The sequence below is a fragment of the Musca domestica genome, unplaced genomic scaffold, assembly GCF_030504385.1.
Source record: "Musca domestica strain aabys unplaced genomic scaffold, Musca_domestica.polishedcontigs.V.1.1 42, whole genome shotgun sequence".
NCBI classification, from domain to species: domain Eukaryota; kingdom Metazoa; phylum Arthropoda; class Insecta; order Diptera; family Muscidae; genus Musca; species Musca domestica.
Window position 1 is genome coordinate 6985166 of NW_026712329.1, and position 18500 is coordinate 7003665.

The following is an 18500-nucleotide window of genomic DNA, read 5'->3' on the forward strand; positions in this document are numbered from 1 at the left end:
CCATACCCCCATACTCCCCCATCTCCCCTCGACATATCAGTTTTCTTTGATCGTTTATTATGGCATGTTAGTCCAGGCAAATGTCAGACTAGCTGTCAGTTGTTCGGCTGGAAAACGCACATTTATGTTTATCTAGTAGATTTATCGTTTAGCCATATCCATTACTGTGCTGACAAAAGACAAACACCAACACACACGAGCTCAAGAACATAATATGCCATGTTGTTGTGTACATAGAAGAAACATATATATTTATCTATGTATTTTGTAGTTATGTATATGTTTGTATAAATAAGTTCGCTTCCTTTGTGTGACGCTTAAGGATAACTAAATATTACGTTTGAATTAGAAAATAGTCCTGGAAAATAAAGGCACGGACATGTTTCATAATTAATTTAAAGGTTTTTAAGATTAGACTGAAACTTAGGTAATTATAGGGAAATCGCCTAATAATCTCACTACCAGAATTTATCATGTGGTCAGTCTTTGTAGATCCATATGGTAGTAGGATCTAAAACAACCCCGGATTGTTGACTGAAGAGAAAACTTACGCAAAACAACAACAATTGATGATTGTCCTCAAGGACTGCAGTGAAGGCGCATGGGGACCTCCGGAGTAGATATTGTTTCAAATAGAAGTGTAAAAGGTCTCACTAAATACGAAGACCAAAGTGTCTTCTTATAGAAGGCCAAAGGATATTCTCATAGAAGACCAAAGTGACTTCTTACAGAAGGCCAAATGGTCTTCTCAAAAAAAAAAAAAAAAAAAAAAAAAAAAAAAAAAAAAAAAAAAAAGACCAAAGTGTCTTCTCAGAGAAGACAACAGGTTTCTATGATAGTACCAAGGGGTACTATCATAGAAGACCAAAAGATCTTCTTATAGAAGACCTAACGGGCTTCTCATAGAAGGCCAAAGGGACTTCCCATAGAACACCAAGGGTCTCTTAATGGAAGGCCGAAGGATCACCCCATGAAAGACCAAAGGCTCTCCTCATAGAAGTCCGAAGGGTCTTCTCATATAAGACCAAAGGGGTATTTTCAAAGAAGAGCAAAGGGTCTCTTCATGAAAGACCTAAGGGTCGGCCCACAAAAGCCTAAATAGTCTTCTCATAAAAGACCAAAGTGTCTTCTCAAAGAAGTCAATAGGTTCATAAAATACCAAAAGGTCTTCTCATAGAAGACCAAATGGTCTCTTCATTGAAGGCCTAAGGATCGTACCATGGAAGAACTAAGGGTGTACCTCATAGAAGACTTAAGGGTGTTGCCATAAAACTCAAAAGGATCTTCTCATAGAAGACCAAATGGTCTCTTCACAGAATACCTAAGTGTCTTCCCATAGACGACTTAAGAAGAAAAGAAATTTCTTCTCAAAGAATATCGTCGTTCAAGAAATAAAAAAGTAGAATTTTCCTAAAAGAAAGTCTAATAGTACTTTCTATAAAAAGAAGACCAAAGGGTATGTTTATTGAAGTACATATAACTCTTGAGAATTCCATGATCTGTTTGAAAATAAATGCGTATATGTGTATATTATGATATTTTAACATTTTGGTTTATCATTCCCCACCAACAAAGTTTCAAATATTTGAAATAACGCAAAATCGTTTCTTTTATTTCGTCAAATTGCCTACTTCTCCAGATCCAAACAAACATGAAGTTTTTTAGCGCCTTTGTCTACACCTTTTTTTTGTTGTATATGTTTTTGCGCATGTTTTTCTCTCGTCTGTTGGTTTATTGTATTCCAGATAAGATAAGCTACCTAACCCCTTTCGCAGCCCGGCCAAGTGTAAAAATCTCCTATCCCAATATTTTATTTTTTTTTCAAGAGAATTTTTATCGCTATTAAATTATCGTTTTAGTACAAACACTTATTATGAAATTGTTAGTTATATTTTCAATAGGTGTAAAATGAAATTGGCCAAAAAAATTCAACTGACATAAAGTTATCTATTGACAAAAATATAGTCAAATTCCAGGAAAATGAATGAAATGAAATGTTTCCATGGATTTCCTGTTAGGTGTTTAGGTTGGCCATTTATTTTTTTTGGAAACATATTCGAATTTAAATCATATATTCATATATCGATTACTCACCAGTTTCATTGTCAATGGTAAACGGTATGCCAGTCCATTCATTGGACGCCAACTGATTTGAATCCTCATCGTCAACGTCCTTGGAATCATATTTGGGCTAGAGAGCGTAATGAAAGCATAAAAAGCAAGTTTAAAATTGTTTTTGAAAAAAAAAAAAATTAAAAACAAAATAGACAATAACTTTAGGTGGAAATTCCCCCACATTCATTTATTTATACATATATTTATATATGTATGTATGCAGCCTATAAACTAAATTTGATATGGTATTTAAGATTACAACCACACGTATTCAGATAAGACACCAAGATGAGTATTCATGAAAATATGTTTTGGCCTGGCAGTGCTATTATTTATTTTAGGATATTTATGTGAACTATTTGAAACACAGTGTAAACATAACACTGTGCAACAAAATAGATTTAACAACTGATTGCATTTCCTTTGTATGAACATTCTAAATATTCAATCCATAAAATATTACTTACAAAATATTGTGTAGAAGAATACCTGTGAATTATACGATAGAACACATTGTGGTCTTCTATGAAAAAAGACCCTGCTGTCTTCTATTATAGAAGAGCCTGTGGTCTTCTATGACAGAAGACCTTGTGGTCTTCTATGACAAAAGACCATGTGGTCTTCTATGACAGAAGACCCTGTGGTTTTCAATGACGGAATACCGTGTGATCTTCTATGAAATAAGATCCTCTGGTCTTCTATTATAGAAGACTCTGTGGTCTTCTATGACAAAAGACCATGTGGTCTTCTATGACAGAAGATACTGTGGTCTTCAATGACGGAATACCGTGTGATCTTCTATGAAATAAGATCCTTTGGTCTTCTATGATAGAAGACTCTGTGGTCTTCTATGACAGAAGACCCTGTGGTCTTCTATGACAGAAGACCTTGTGGTCTTCTATGACAAAAGAGCCTGTGGTCTTCTATGACAGTAGACCCTGTGGTCTTCAATGATAGAAGAACTTGTGGTCCTCTATGACAGAGTACCCGGTGGTCTTCTATGACAGAAGACCCTATAGTCTTCTATGATAGAAGACGCTGCTGTCTTCTATGACAGAAGACCCAATGGTCTTCCATGATAGAAGACCATATGGTCTTCTATGACAGAAGATCCTGTGGTCTTCTTTGACAGAAGACTCGGTAGTCTTCTATGACAAAAGACTCTGTGGTCTTCTATGATAGAAGAGCCTACGATCTTCTATGATAGAAGAGTCTACGGTCTTCTATGATAGAAGACCCTATGGTCTTCTATGATAGAAGACTCTGTGGTCTTCTATGATAGAAAACCCTGTGGTCTTCTATGATAGAAGACCCTGTGGTCTTCTATGATAGAAGACTCTGTGGTCTTCTATGACAGAAGACACTGTGGTCTACCATGACAGAAGACACTGTGGTCTTCTATGATAGAAGACCCTGTGGTCTTCTATGATAGAAGACCCTGTGGTCTTCTATGATAGAAGACCCTGTGGTCTTCTATGATAGAAGACCCTGTGGTCTTCTATGATAGAAGACTCTGTGGTCTTCTATGACAGAAGACTCTGTGGTCTTCTATAACAGAACAGAAGACACTGTGCTCTTTTATGACAGAAGACACTGCGGTCTTTTATGACAGAAGACACTGTGCTCTTCTATGACAGAAGACACTGCGGTCTTCTATGACAAAGGACTCTGTGGTCTTCTATGATAGAAGAGCCTACGATCTTCTATGATAGAAGACCCTGTTGTCTTCTATGATAGAAGACCCTGTTGTCTTCTATGATAGAAGACCCTGTTGTCTTCTATGATAGAAGACAATGTGGTCTTCTATGATAGAAGACAATGTAGTCTTCTATGATAGAAGACCCTGTGGTCTTCTATGACAGAAGACCCTGTTGTCTTCTATGACAGAAGACCATGTGGTCTTCTATGACAGAAGACACTGTGCTCTTCTATGACAGAAGACACTGCGCTCTTCTATGACAGAAGACACTGCGGTCTTCTATGACAGAAGAGACTGTGGTCTTCTATGACAGAAGACTCTGTGGTCTTCTATGACAGAAGACCCTGTGGTCTTTTATGACAGAAGGCCCTGTGGTCTTCTATGATAGAAGACAATGTGGTCTTCTATTATAGAAGACCTTGTGGTTTTCTATGACAGAAGGCTCTGTAGTCTTCTATGACAGAAGACTCTGTAGACTTCTATGACAGAAGACTCTACGGTCTTCTATGACAGAAGACACTGCGGTCTTCTATGATAGATGAACCTGTGGCCTTCTATGACAAAGACTCTATGGTCTTCTATGACAGAAGACCCTGTGGTCTTCTATTACAGAAGACCCTGTGGTCTTCTATTACAGAAGACCCTGTGGTCTTCTATGACAGAAGACACTGTGCTCTTCTATGACAGAAGACACTGCGGTCTCTATGACAGAAGACACTGTGGTCTTCTATGACAGAAGACACTGTGGTCTACTATGACAGAAGACTCTGTGGTCTTCTAAGATAAAAGTCTCTACGGACTTCTATTATATAGAATCTGTGGTCTTCTACGACAGAAGACCTTCTGGTCTTCTATGATAAAAGACCATGTGATCTTCTATGATAGAAGACGCTGTTGTCTTCTATGACAGAAGACTTTGTGGTCTTCGATGACAGAAAACTCTGTTGCCTTCTATGATAGAAGACTCTACGGTCTTCTATGATAGAAGACTCTACGGTCTTCTATGATAGAAGACTCTACGGTCTTCTATGATAGAAGACTCTACGGACCCTGCGGTATTCTATGATAGCAGGACCCTGTGGTGCTCTATGATAGAAGGCCCTGTGGTCTTCCATGATAGCAGACCCTGTGGTCTCCTCTGATAGAAGACCCTGTGGTCTTCTATGACAGAAGTCTCTGTGGTCTTCTATGATAGAAGACCCTGCTGTCTTCAATAACAGAAGACTCTGTGGTCTTCTATAAGAGAAGACCATGTGGTCTTCTATGACGGAAGACCCTGTGATCTTCTATGACAGAAGTCCCTGAAGTCTTCTATGACAGAAGACCCTGTGGTCTTCTATGACAGAAAACTCTATGGTTTTCTATTATAAAAGATTTTGTGGTCTTCTATGACAGAAGACATTCTGGTCTTCTATGACAGAGGACCCTGTGGTCTGTTTTTTTTTTTTTTTCAATTATAAAAAGAATACAAAAAATAAAAATTTGGAAACAAAAACAAAATGAATTTTAAAGAATGGAAGGAAAATATAATGAGATTCTGTTGTGCTCTAGACAAAGTACATTTTTGATGAAAACAATTATCGTAGTTAATTAGACTTACATTATCCAATTTGAGAGCCTCGAGGGCTTTCAACTTTTCAATTTCATCCTCGCTGTTGACGGCATTTTCCGTAGCACTGCTACTGCCGGCAAGTTCGGCCAGTTGGGCTTCGGTGAGGCTAAAGCCCAAATCGACATCTTGTTTCCAAAGAACTTCGACAATTTCACTTTCCTACGACGATGAGGAATGGACGATGGATGCGATGGAGTTGAAAAAAACCCGAAATATTTGCCAAATATTAAATTTTTATTATTTTTTTTTTTGTTTTGAATATTCAGATTTAAAATATTTTGTTTCAAAATACCCACACACGATGCACATTTTATTTTTGGAATGTGAAAGAAAATGAAAAACGGGAGTGAGCAAAAAAGAGAAAGAAAAAAAGAAAAATTAATAATGAAATTATTTATAATTTCAGCAAATTTGGAGAGGAGAGTTAAAAAAAAACACACACAAGAGAATTGCAATTTCACTGGAGTGGGAAGAATGGAAGAGAGGTAATTCTTATTTTAATGTTTTTATTTTCTTTTTATTTTTTGGGTAAGACGACACCTACTTTATAGATATAATGTTTCATGATTTATAATTAAGATTTAATCTTAAATCAAATTAGAATTTCACAATTTTTTATTAGATTTTTGTGGTTGGGTGAGGTTAGGTTTGATGTAATTGTTATGATTTTTAGTTTTTGCAATAAAAACAGTATTCAAGTTTAAAAAATCACAGCGTTTTTTTCTTGACAATTTCGATTTTGAATTGAATTTTTTAAAACACAATTGATTGACGTAGTTGTTTTTTTTATTTTTTTATTCCAATTTTTCGCTTTATTATATGAAAAATAATAACATTCAAATTACAGCACGTCTATAACTGATAAACGTTTTAAAGAGACTACTTCAAATTGGAATCTCCCTTTTTAAAATCCCTCCATGGAGGAACCAACCGAACCAAAACAACTTTATCTTTCTCTCTTAAAAAATATTGCGATCAGTTTCGTACTTTTTGGGGTTTAAGAGAACGAACCTCACTTGCCTGCCGATTAATTATTCATTTTTTCAGCAAACTGATAAGTTGTCGTCGGGAGCTGTAGAAAAGCAGGCAGGCAGGCAAGGCATGAAACGCAGGCGAGTGGTAAACAGAATTATAGATAAGAATAAGTCTATAATTTCTTCTTTTTTTTTTTTGTTTTTCTGTAAATTTTAATTCTTTTTTATTTTTGGTTGATAACAATTATTGTCTGTCGATTTTGTGTGTTTTTTTTTGTAATTCCTTTATACCGATTAACATGGCTAATACTTGTTTATAAACCAAATTTTTTTGTTATTCATATGGGTAGTATTAGCACTGCGAATTGAAAGTAAAATTCAAAATTTCCACCATACATTATATTCACAATGATTGGTGAATCACCTACATAATGCTGTAGATTGTGAAATGTAGAATTAGAATAAAAAAAATGCCTCTATATTTTTAACGTGCGATTGTATGAGAGCAGCATTCTATAGTGAGAATGCTTCGTTATGTTTAGAAATAAAAAAGGTTTTGATAAGACCTGATATCTTAGTTGTTAATTTTATAAAACACATTTTCCATTGAGAGATCTCTGAAATTTATATTATATAAATATATGCACGCCGCATCATCATAGATGAGAACCACATAATTCTAAAAAACAAACATAGTTATATCTAAGGTCAAGAAACAAATTTTGATACTTAAAGTACATTTCTGGAAAATTTGAAACTTCCCTCGTGACGTAATATTTCAAATTTCCATCACTTTTTGGATTTCTGTAGTATTTATATGAAATCGATCATTAATATCATCAAGAAAAAGTGTTTGATAGACTACTGTGAAGTTTTGAGCGCGTTCCGTTATTCAACTACTTTTAAAGGATTGACCTTCTCATTATTTGAGTTGAATCCCTCTCAGACAATCCGCTGGAATATGGGAGAGGATAATAAATCGAAAGATGAAAACTGGTATGAATTTGCACTAACTCAACCCGAACGATTTAGTAGATCACTGTATAACAGTTATAGATCTCAGAATAACCTGTGATATTTTTGGAGAACCCATCAGGAAAATATTATTTTATTATTTATATACTGGGTGAGATGAAAAAACTGTAACCAACTTCAGACTGCTGTCATTTCTAAGCCACTCGTCCGACAGCTGTTAAAATTATTCCAACGACAGCTCATTATATTGTTTATAAGCGTACAAAAGCATTTTGGTGAGAATTTTCCAGAAAAAAAGTTATTTGTGATGGAATTCAAGTGTGATAGTGTGATTTCTTTATATTTGGCTGCAGAACCACAAGCGACTAGTGTTAGAGCACTCCAGCATTTAAATGTGGATAAATCTTTTGTGTCTCGTACCATCGCTCGTTAACGTGATACTGGTAGCGTAGCCCGACGTCAAGGAAGTGCACGGAAAAAACAGCAACATCAGCAGAAATGATTCGAAAAGAAAGAAGCGACTTGATCGAAAACCGCGTCGCAGTGGCCGGAAAATGGCTCGTGAGCTGAACATATCGCAATATTCCATTCGGCAAATATTGAAAAATAAGCTCGGTGTAAAGCCATCGAATTTCGAAAAAGTGCAAGAACTTACACTGCAACAGAAAGAAAATAGACTTAAAAGAGCTAAAGAGTTGCTTCGCTTGGCGGAAAGTGGTGAACTGCCGAATATGGTTTTCTCCGATGAGAAAACATTCGTTGTCCAGCAGTTTGTAAACAAACAAAATGATCGTGTTTACTTGCCAAAGAGGTCAGCTGTAAATGTGTACCTTCGGTTGGCTCGTATTAATCGACCGTGGCATTAGAATAAATGCCAAATATATTAGCGGGAAATATTCTGGAGGGTGTATTAAAGCCTTGGGCACGCAAACATTTTGGCCGCAGACCTTGAACATTCCAACAAGACTCAGCACCATCGCACTCACCACAAGCCACCCAAGAATGGTTACAAAATTAGGTTTCTCGCTTCATTTCCAGCGCACAATGGCCACCAAAATTCCCAGATACTAATCCGTTGGAATATTTTGTCTAGGTTATTTTGAAAAGCGAGGTTGGCACTAAAAAATACCAAAGTGTCGATCACCTCAAGCAAGCGCTTCGCCGAGAATGGGCCAAAATACCGCAGGGCAATATTCGGGCAGCGTGTGGTTTCTTTGGCCGTTTGAAGGCCAAAATTCGTGCCAAATGTGACCAATTCGAACAAATCTAAACTTATTCTAAAATTTGATGATATTTCTGACATTTTTTCATTCAATAAAATTAAATTTTAAATTTTATTTCTCACCCTGTATATTTGGTACAGTTTGGTATTGGATGAACTGATAGTGCTTTAAATCTGAAATTTGGTATTGGGGCCGCTATTCATATGTAGCCTGGACATATAAATGTGGTTTCGGAAATGTGTACTATAATTGCACGAAAAGTACTGAATAGTATTATATTTGATATTGAGTGAAGGAATATATATATAATATTCTGAAATTTGATATTGAGATCTCTGCTGGTATCTGGAATTGAAATATTGAGGGGGTCTTGAAAATATGAACCATAATTGTACGAATAGTACTAACTGGTACTAAATTTGGTATTGAGTGAAGAGATAGGTGTGAAATATATTAATATGATATGAATGTCGCAGCTGGTGTCTGCAGTTAAGACATGGAGGTGGTTTTGGGTAGTGTGTACTATAATTATTCGAAAAGTACTAAATAGTAGTGAATTGGGTATTGGATGAAGGGATAGAGCTGTAATCATAAACTTTGATATGGATGTCACTGTTGGTGTCGCTGTTTAAGACATGGAAGTGGTATTGGAACCGTGTACCGTAATTTTCGAAAAGTACTAACTGGTACTAAATTGTGTACTGGGTGAAGGGATAGAGCTAGAATCTCGAAATTTGTGTTTTTTGGCGTCTGTGGTTGAGAGAAGGAGTTGACTTTAGCTTTTACGGAGCTGAAATCCTGAGACTTGATATTAAGATTACTTTTGACATCTTTCGTTAATAGATGGAGATAGTTTTGAAAATGGGTTCTATATTTGTATAAAAAGAACTAAATGCTACTAAATTTGGTATTGGTTGAAAAAATCCTGAAATTAATATGAATGTCGCTTTTAGTGTCTGTAGTTAAGAGGAGTAGTTGAGTTTGGAAATGCGTACTATGAATGTTCGAAAAGTGCAAAATACCACAAAATGCTCCGTTGGGTGTTGAGATATAGATGGAATTCTGAAATTTGGTATCGAGTTCACTGTTGGTGTCTAGAGAAGGGGGTGGTTGGAATTAGTGAATAGTTCTAGTTTTAGATAACTGTTGGTGTCTAGGGTAAAGAGGTGTAGATTGTTTTAAATATGTGGTGTATTAATATCTTCCTCGGTAAACTTCAAAATTAAAGATTTTGAAGATTTTTTTTTCAAGTTTTGAATAATTTTTGAGGGAAAAGTGGTGGGGTTCTAAACATATTTCTTTAAGAACCAACGAAGGAACGAACAATATATTTGAATAAAGTTGATATTTTTGACAAAATCTCAAAAAGCTGGAAAAAGCAATATTAAGTTTGGTCAGCCAGAACTTTTTATACCCTCCACCATATAAAAAACTTGATTCATAGCCAAATCTGCTATAAAAAAATCCCTAAAATGTGGATATTTTGTTATAAAGAAACTAGACCTACATTGAAACTTTTCACTAAGAACAGGAAAAATCACAAAACCTTTAAAATATCGAAAACAAAACGTCCGTTATATGGGGCCATACAAAGTGGACCCAAACCCACTCGAATTATAAAATAATAATGACAGCATATTTCCAAACCTTTGAAATGCCGGCACCAGCTTTTTTGAAACACCGAGCTCAGAAGATACCACTATATCGGGGATATATTTAAATTTGTATCGAAAAGGCCATTTTCAAAACCAATCATTACAGGTTTTATTATTTTTTATTGAAAATTGTACCTCAATCTATATATCTATATATTGAGTGCATCCCATCGGTCATTTAAAATCATGAATGTTTTAAAAAATTCTTCTGGGTGAAATTTAGGATACCTCCCACAAAGGGCTTTCAGAAAAAAAAAACAATGGCTCGACATTTTATTTCGAAATTTTTTTAAGAATATATTTTTAATTTTTGTCAAAAGATATCAGCACAGAGTAAAAAGGTTCACTTCAGCTACGACAGAAAATGTTCTTTTGAAAATGTTCTTTTGACAATGTGTGCTGCCCTTTTTGTTGTACATTAAACCGCAAGTGCATATTTCAAATAAAATTCCAAAAAACATCCAGAGTTTATGTGCGCAAAATCGTTTTTGCGGAATTCCAATAATTTTTTGCTTAATCATGTTTAAAGTCAGAAATTATAGCGTTAATGATGCATTATTAACGCTGCTAAAGAACAACGCCCCTGCCAAAAAAAAAGAGAAGAGTTGGTCGAAATGCATTTAATAAAACCATTGTTCGTCGAAGATCTGCACAAAATGATGATGTGGTCTGAGCGAGGGGAAAAGAAGTGATATTTAATCCTTTGACAAGTCAACAACTTTTGAAGATAAACAGTTAACATGTTTTGTGTAATTCTTAAAATGCAGCACACAAAAGAGGAACAATGCAGTCAAACCAAAATATCAGATTATGGCAAGGATTTGGGTAAATCCTTGACAAAGTATCTACAAATGTAGGAGGAGAAAACAGGTACCTGAGAGGGAGAAGAAGTAAAGGATTTAAACGGTAATCCCGAAAACACACAACAATTCGAACGGATCGGTAATCGCCATAAAGCGATAGAGAGATAACCAAAGATAATCACAGCCATTAGTGGGATGAGCCACAAAATTGTGGACAAAATGGAATGACTTTTTGGTAGAGGATTTCCTTTGTTTTTGAATACCTGTTTTGTGCCTGAGACGGGAGAAGGGAGGTGGAAGGTGTTCCAAAAGCCGGTATTCCACACTTGGATATGAAGGTACCGTAACATTTCAAATGGTTGTTATTAATTTAAGAATAAAAAAAATGTCTCCACTTAATTGCATGGTGAATAGAAAATGTCAATAAAATTTAAAAAAAAAGAATAAATTAAGAAACCAACGGTCCACTATTGAAACACAACAGAAAGAGATGGGGAGAGAGGGAGATTGAGAGAAAAACTAAAAAAAAAATTAAATAGCTGACAGCTTTAGCATGACATTACAAAATTTGTTTTGTAAAAACTGTCACAATGACAGTTGGTAGCTGTGTTTGTGACAATAATGACTTCGCAGCTAGCTGCTGCCGAATGCCAAACTATTGCCGGGTTGGTTGGCCGGCTTGTCAGAAGACTCAGCACAAATGGCTTAATTAAAATGTTTCATCACACACTACGACCGCTGGCTTACATCCCCCTCAGCGTCATCTGCCACTGTGTTGAAAGAAACTCCTCTGCAAATGGAAAATGAACAGAAAAAAAAAAACATGAATATTGGAATGAATGAGTGAAGGAAAGAATGAATACATGAATCGACTGGATGGTTGGCTGATTGACCGGCATGTCAGTTGTTTTGTTCTCTTCTCACTTTGGATGAGTAGACATTTGAAAAACGTTTTTCTCATTTTTTTCTTTTTACATAAAGAGACTTTCCTTATTTCCTCGGCTATATTTGAATGCATGTATTTTGCAATCGTGCCAAGTATCAGACAAGAGTCCAAAAATTTGACCACTTTTATCACTAATTTTTCAGATGTAATTCGAAATATTTTAATTGTAATTTATTCAACTATTCAATTTGTAATTCGAACTATTCCAGTTATAATTCGATTGTAATTCGAGTTATTCCAATTGATATTCGAATTGTTCCATTTAAAAATCGAAGAAAAAAATTAAAACATTTTGAATCACAAAAACCATAATTATTTCAGTTGTAATTCGATTATTTCAATTGTAATTCAAATTATTCCATTTGTAATTCGAATTATTCCATTTAAAATTCCCATTATTATTCCAATTGTTCCATTAGAAAACGAAATAATTTGAATTACTAATGGAATAATTCGAGTTACAATGGGAATAATTTGAATTATAAATGGAATAATACAAATTTCAAATGAATTAGTTTGAAATAAAAATGTAATTATTCGAGTTATAATTGGAATAATGAAATTACAACTGAAAAAATTCTAATTACAATTGGAATTCTTGAACTACAAATGAAATGTTACGAATTAAATAAAACAAGTAAGAAAGCTGTATGTTCGGCCGGATCGAACTTTTAATACCTTGAGTATTAGCTCTAGCTTCCGAACGAAATGAAGAAGGTTGATAAAATTTTACTCAAATGTATATTATGTCTACGACTTTTGGTATTGAAAATGGGCCATGTAGGCCCCATATAATAGAACCTCCCTATTTTCGGTATTTTGCTGATTTAAGCAACATTATTCACCGGAAATGTTTCAAATTTGGTATTTGAAGTTCGTAAAAGATACCTAAGACAGAAAATTGTCTGTGCAGCCCACGTCTTCGTATAGCCCCCATATAACGGAACCTCCCGATATTCGGTATGTTGATGATTTTAGCGACATTATTCACCGGAATTGTTTCAAATTTTGCATTTGAAGTTCATAATGGATACTACAGCCTAAGACGGAAAATTGTCTGTCCAGACCCTAAATTCGGTATTTTGATGATTTTAACTACATTATTCCCCGATTTTTTTCATGTTTCGCATTTGAATATTGTAATGGCTTATGACAAATGTTGCATATGCAGGTCCACGTCGTCGTATAGACCCTGATATAACGCCTACATTCGGCATTTTTTAAAATTTTAACAGTATTTTTAACGGATTTAATTTTTTGGAAAATTGCCAAATTCGTTCCACTCAGGGTATTAAAAGTTCGATCCGGCCGAACATACCGCTTTCTTACTTGTTTTATTTAATTCGAAACATTTCATTTGTAATTCAAGAATTCCAATTGTAATTGGAATTTTTTTCAGTTGTAATTTAATTATTCCAATTGTACAAGCATACAAAAGCATTTTGGTGAGAATTTTCCAGAAACAAAGTTATTCGTGATCTTTATATTTGACTGGAAAGCCATAAGTGGCTATCGTTAGAGCACTCCAGCATTTAAATGTAAATATATATCTTTTGTGTCTCGTACCATCGCTCGTTACCGTGATACTGGTAGCGTAGCCCGACTTCAAGGGAAGTGGACGGAAAAAAAAAACAGCAACATCAGCAGAAATGGTTCGAAAAGTGAAGAAGCGACATGGCCGAAAAATTACTTGAGAGCTGAACATATCGCAATATTCCATTCGGCAAATATTGGAAAATGAGCTCGGGGTAAAGCCATTTAAATTCCCAAAAGTGCAAGAATTTACACCGCAACAGAAAGAAAATAGACTCAAAAGAGCTAAAGAGTTGCTTCGGTCGGCCGAAAGTGCTGAACTGCCGAATTTGGTTTTCTTTGGTATGGTTTTCTTGTGTCATGTCTGTCCATTTTTGGGAATAGTCTCCTAGTAACTCTGATTTCAAGTGTTTTTTTTTACGATTTGTTCATGTGTTTTGCCAAATTTTGGCATTTGGCAACAAAGGTCCACCTTTTGGTACAGATTTTATATATTGATAAACCCTGAATTTAGTTGTTGCAAGGGTCTTGGCTCTTTTTCCCAATGACGTTTTCTTTGAGTGTATAAAACATTTCGACAAATGGTATTTAATATAAATACAATGGATTTTGTTGGACAAATGTTTAGCGCAATTGTTGGTATTGGATCAGAAAATTTAAATTCTAAAATACAAATTTTGGGACAAATCGAAAGATAGCGGTTAAGAAGAAATCGTTTCACAGAAGTGACGGAAGCGAGAGAAAGCCCGTGAAAATGATTATAGGAGGGAGGGAATATTTCTCCTTTTTAGAGAAAATTTAGAGACTGTTTGTGTTGGTCAGATTGCGTCTGTGATTCTGTCGCTAGGTCGTTGACCTATTTTTGGCAATTAGGTAGATACGAATTTAAGAAGCAATGAAAAATAATTCGCCGATAATTCTTTAAATTTCAAATAATGATACAATTCCAACAAAATAAGATCTTGTGTGAATATGGGACTGACTTATCCAATGCTTTGCAATAAAATTAGTAAAAAGCTAGACTGAATAATATAATTCTTTGAGATAAATTAATTCAGCTTCGACAAAATGCAGTTTTCAGAAAATAAACTCCATCAAAAAAAAAAAAAATCTAAAATAATGATTTCTGCAAAAAAAAAAAAAAAAATTGGAAACTGTTGCCCTATATATGTTTTTTTTTAATTTTTCCGGTCAGCTGAGTGATTTTTTCTTATTAAAAATCTATTTCCCAATGCTGAATTAAATATTTCGAGTATACAAAACCAATTTAGCTTTGTTGAACAAATAAAAATATATATTTTTAATTGCGATTGGCCTCCGATGTTATCTTAATCGAAATAAATATATTAAATTGTCCGAGAGTGCATATAAACATAAAAGAAGGCGGCCGAATAAAAGAGGCTCAGACGAATATAGAATTAAAACGAAACGAACAATAACCAAAAAAAAAAAACTTGCACAAAGAAAAAACACCGATTAAAGAAAGAAAAAGGTAGTAATCAATCATTTGCAATGGAACCACGCCTATGCTACCCCGTGATTAGTCAGCAGAAAAATAAATATGGCCAAATGGTGGTGGTTGTACAGCCTGCTGTTGCTGCTGATGATGGCGGCGGCATCATTGGCCCCAGCAGCCCACCATAACTTCTGTGTGCATGAAAGTAGTGGTGACTGCATCGAGTACATGATGGAAAATGTATTGAGCACACGGAGATGCAGGAAATTCACGCACACATATATGAAAAACTTCCCTCTCGCACTGATGATGTCCTGCTTATACACACACAAGGAATTTTTGGGGTGTCATATGCCCCACTACACGTACACCGTTCTCTATGTACATCATGTGAGCAAGCGCTATTACACTTTCCAAACAAGAGGTGGGGACGAGTCTTATATACCACCCGACAAACACACAAACTACTACCATCTCAAATCATGAGTCTGTGTGTGTGTGACTGCGTTATCGTGATTCTAAAACAAAAGGATGCGCATGAATCCCATGGAAGTTTCGAGCATCCGCACAACTTTTCCCTGCTCCTGAATTGTAGAACCGCACCATCATCATCCGAATATTTCAAATTGGTTTCACGGAGTATACTCCCAGAGACGAGCATAGAATGGCGTTATATTCATTTAAATTTCATTAAATTCATGTCAGTCTTTGTTAAAGGCCAGGCATCTACTTTGAGTTGAAGAGGAGATTAATTAAAATTTAGCTGAGCAGTGAAATTTAAAAGAAAAGAAAGATAAATTGCTCTCATCTATTTATTGATAAATTATTAGAAAATGCGGTTATGACATCCTTGCAAAGTGGAATCGATGATGAGGACTTTCTTGAAGATTTTTGTTTTTGCTTTTGGCGTGTTATGTAACCATCGGACATTTATGTTATGTCGGAGTCGTACAACTAGGAAAGGACAATATTATGGAGAGTAATATTGCGAAGAAAAACTCTTCCTACAAATAGAAACTTTTTGAGGGATTTTTGAAGAGTACACAGAGTTTTTAATCGTATTTTTTATTTAAATGAGGGCCAAATGTCGATTTTCAGAAGAAAAAAAAAAAAATAATAAATAAAATAAATAGATTTCTTAACAACGATTCATAAGAGGAAACAAATATAAATTATTCACATATTTCCCAACACAGATTTTCCAAGAATCGATTTTAAAGTCCAGCAGAGCTCCAAAATTTTATTTTTAAAATACCACAATAGCACTCGTTTTTTTGTGATTAAAAATAGGAATGGATTTCTAAAAGTGCAATTATAAATTTTATATTTTAAAAAGAGCAATTTTTAAGTTTATCACTCAATAAACAGGCAGACGAAACGGCCAAAGCTGACATTTAAATTTTGTGTGAGAATCGCTCTTGGTCCGAAGGTGTCAGATTAGGCTGGGTTTTTGGAAATGCGTACTAGAACGGTACAAAAAGTACTAAATATGATACTCTTGGTATTTGAGGAACCAGCAGAGCTAGAATTTTTAAATTTGGAATGAGCTTCACTGATAGATTGTATAATGGATGTGCCAAAGGGTTTTTATACCCTCCACCATACATAGTATGGAGGGTATATTAAGTTCGTCATTCCGTTTGTAACTCATCGAAACACTAATTTTAGACCCAACATAGTATATATATTCATGATCAGCGTAAAATTCTAAGACGATTTAGCTCTGTCCGTCCGTCTGTTGTAATAACGCTACAGGCTAAACGAATTAAGATAGAAAGCTAAGATTTTGCCGAGATCTCTCTTTTGTCTGCAGGCAGGTCAAGTTCGAAGATGGGCTATATCGGTCCACGATATCGTACCCCCGGTATTCTACATTTTGATGATTTTACCCACATTTTCTAATAGAATAGTCTGAAAATCCACACGAGGAGTTATTTGTGGGCACTTTACCCCCTGAAAGAGAATTGTCTATATAGGTCCACGATGTCGTATATCCCCCGTATAACGGTAGCCCCCGATTTCGGTATTTCGATGATTTTAGTCGCCGTTTTCGAAGGAATTGTCTACAATTCTACACAAGGGGTTACTTGTGAGCACTTTACCCCCTGAAAGGGAATTGTCTATATAGGTCCAAAATATCGTATAAACCCCATATAACGGTATCCCCCGATATTCGCGATTTTGATGATTTTAGCCACATTTTTCAACGGAATTGTCTGAAAATCCACACAAGGAGTTCCTTGTGGGTACGTTATACCTCGGCAGAGAATTATTTATATAGGTCCACGATATCATATAGTCCACATATAACAGTACCCCCCGATATTCGGTATTTTGATGATTTTAGCCACATTTTTCAACGGAATTGTCTGAAATTCTACACAAGGGGTTCTTTGTGAACACTTTACCCCCTGACAGGGAGTTCTCTATATAGGTCCATAATATCGTATATCCCCCCATATATCGGCACCTTCCGAGATTTTAACAGAATTTTTAATGGATTTTATTTTTATTTTTTGAAAATGTCTTAATTTGTTCCAAATGGTAGAGGGTATTCAAAGTTCGGCCCTGCCGAACTTACTGCTTTTTTACTTGTTGAGTACTAAAATGTACTATATTTGGTACCGTTTCGTATCATGTAAACGGTTAGAGCTGAAAACTTAAAATTAAGAATTGGAATCAAAGTTGAGGAGTATGATTCATGTAAGAAGGTTATTTTGGAAGTGTGTACACATGTTAACGACAAGTACTATATGGTACTAAATATGGACAAATTAGAATTGTGTTATGTACTTAATGTCACCAAATTTGGTATAATTTGGATTGGGATGAATCGATAGGGCTGTAATCCTTGGTCAAATAGTACCATTTCGTATTACGATAGAGCATAATTTTGGTTTTAGAATGGATGGAAAGTTAGTTTGATAAATGAAGGTGCTTTTCGAAATGTATACTAACGGTTACGGTTTGCTTCAGTTTACGCTAAAGTGAAATTTTGTATTGCCATCCTCGCTGGTGGTAGGTTTGTGACAAAGAGGTGGTTTTGGAAATATGCACTACAAGTGCACGAAAAGTACTAAATAGTGCTATACAGGTTGAGATGAAAAAACTAGAACCAACTTCAGACTGCTATTATTTTTAAGCCACTCGTCCGACAGCTGTTAAAATTATTCCAGTGACAGCTCAATATATTGTTTACAAGCGTACAAAAACATTTTGGTGAGAATTTTCCAGAAAAAAAGTTATTCGTGATGGAATTCCAGCGTGATAGTGTGATTTCTTTATATTTGGCTGGAAAACTACAAGTGGCTATCGTTAGAGCACTCCATCATTTAAATGTGAATAAATCTTTTGTGTCTCGTACCATCATCGCTCGTTACCGTGATACTGGTAACGTAGCCCGAAGTCAAGGAAGTGGACGCACAGCAGTAGAAATGGTTCGTAAAGTAAAGAAGTGACTTGATCGAAACCCGCGTCGCAGTGGCCGAAAAATGGCTCGTGAGCTGAAC

General features: G+C 35.3%; 1 protein-coding gene across 6 annotated transcripts in view; it reads right to left on the reverse strand.

Moving 5' to 3' along the window:
- LOC101897176 (segmentation protein cap'n'collar) overlaps positions 1-18500 on the reverse strand; it is a 165342-nt gene that overhangs the window by 73732 nt on the left and 73110 nt on the right. For 4 of the 6 annotated variants that reach the window (XM_059127016.1, XM_059127014.1, XM_059127012.1 and 1 more), the window contains 2 exons: positions 5415-5585; positions 2095-2191 (listed from right to left, as the gene is read on the reverse strand). In XM_059127016.1, coding sequence (XP_058982999.1) covers positions 2095-2191; positions 5415-5585 — 268 coding nt within the window. Of the gene's footprint in view, positions 1-2094; positions 2192-5414; positions 5586-5970; positions 6387-18500 lie in introns of those variants that run through there. The other 2 variants (XM_059127018.1, XM_059127015.1) reach the window with 2 other exon arrangements.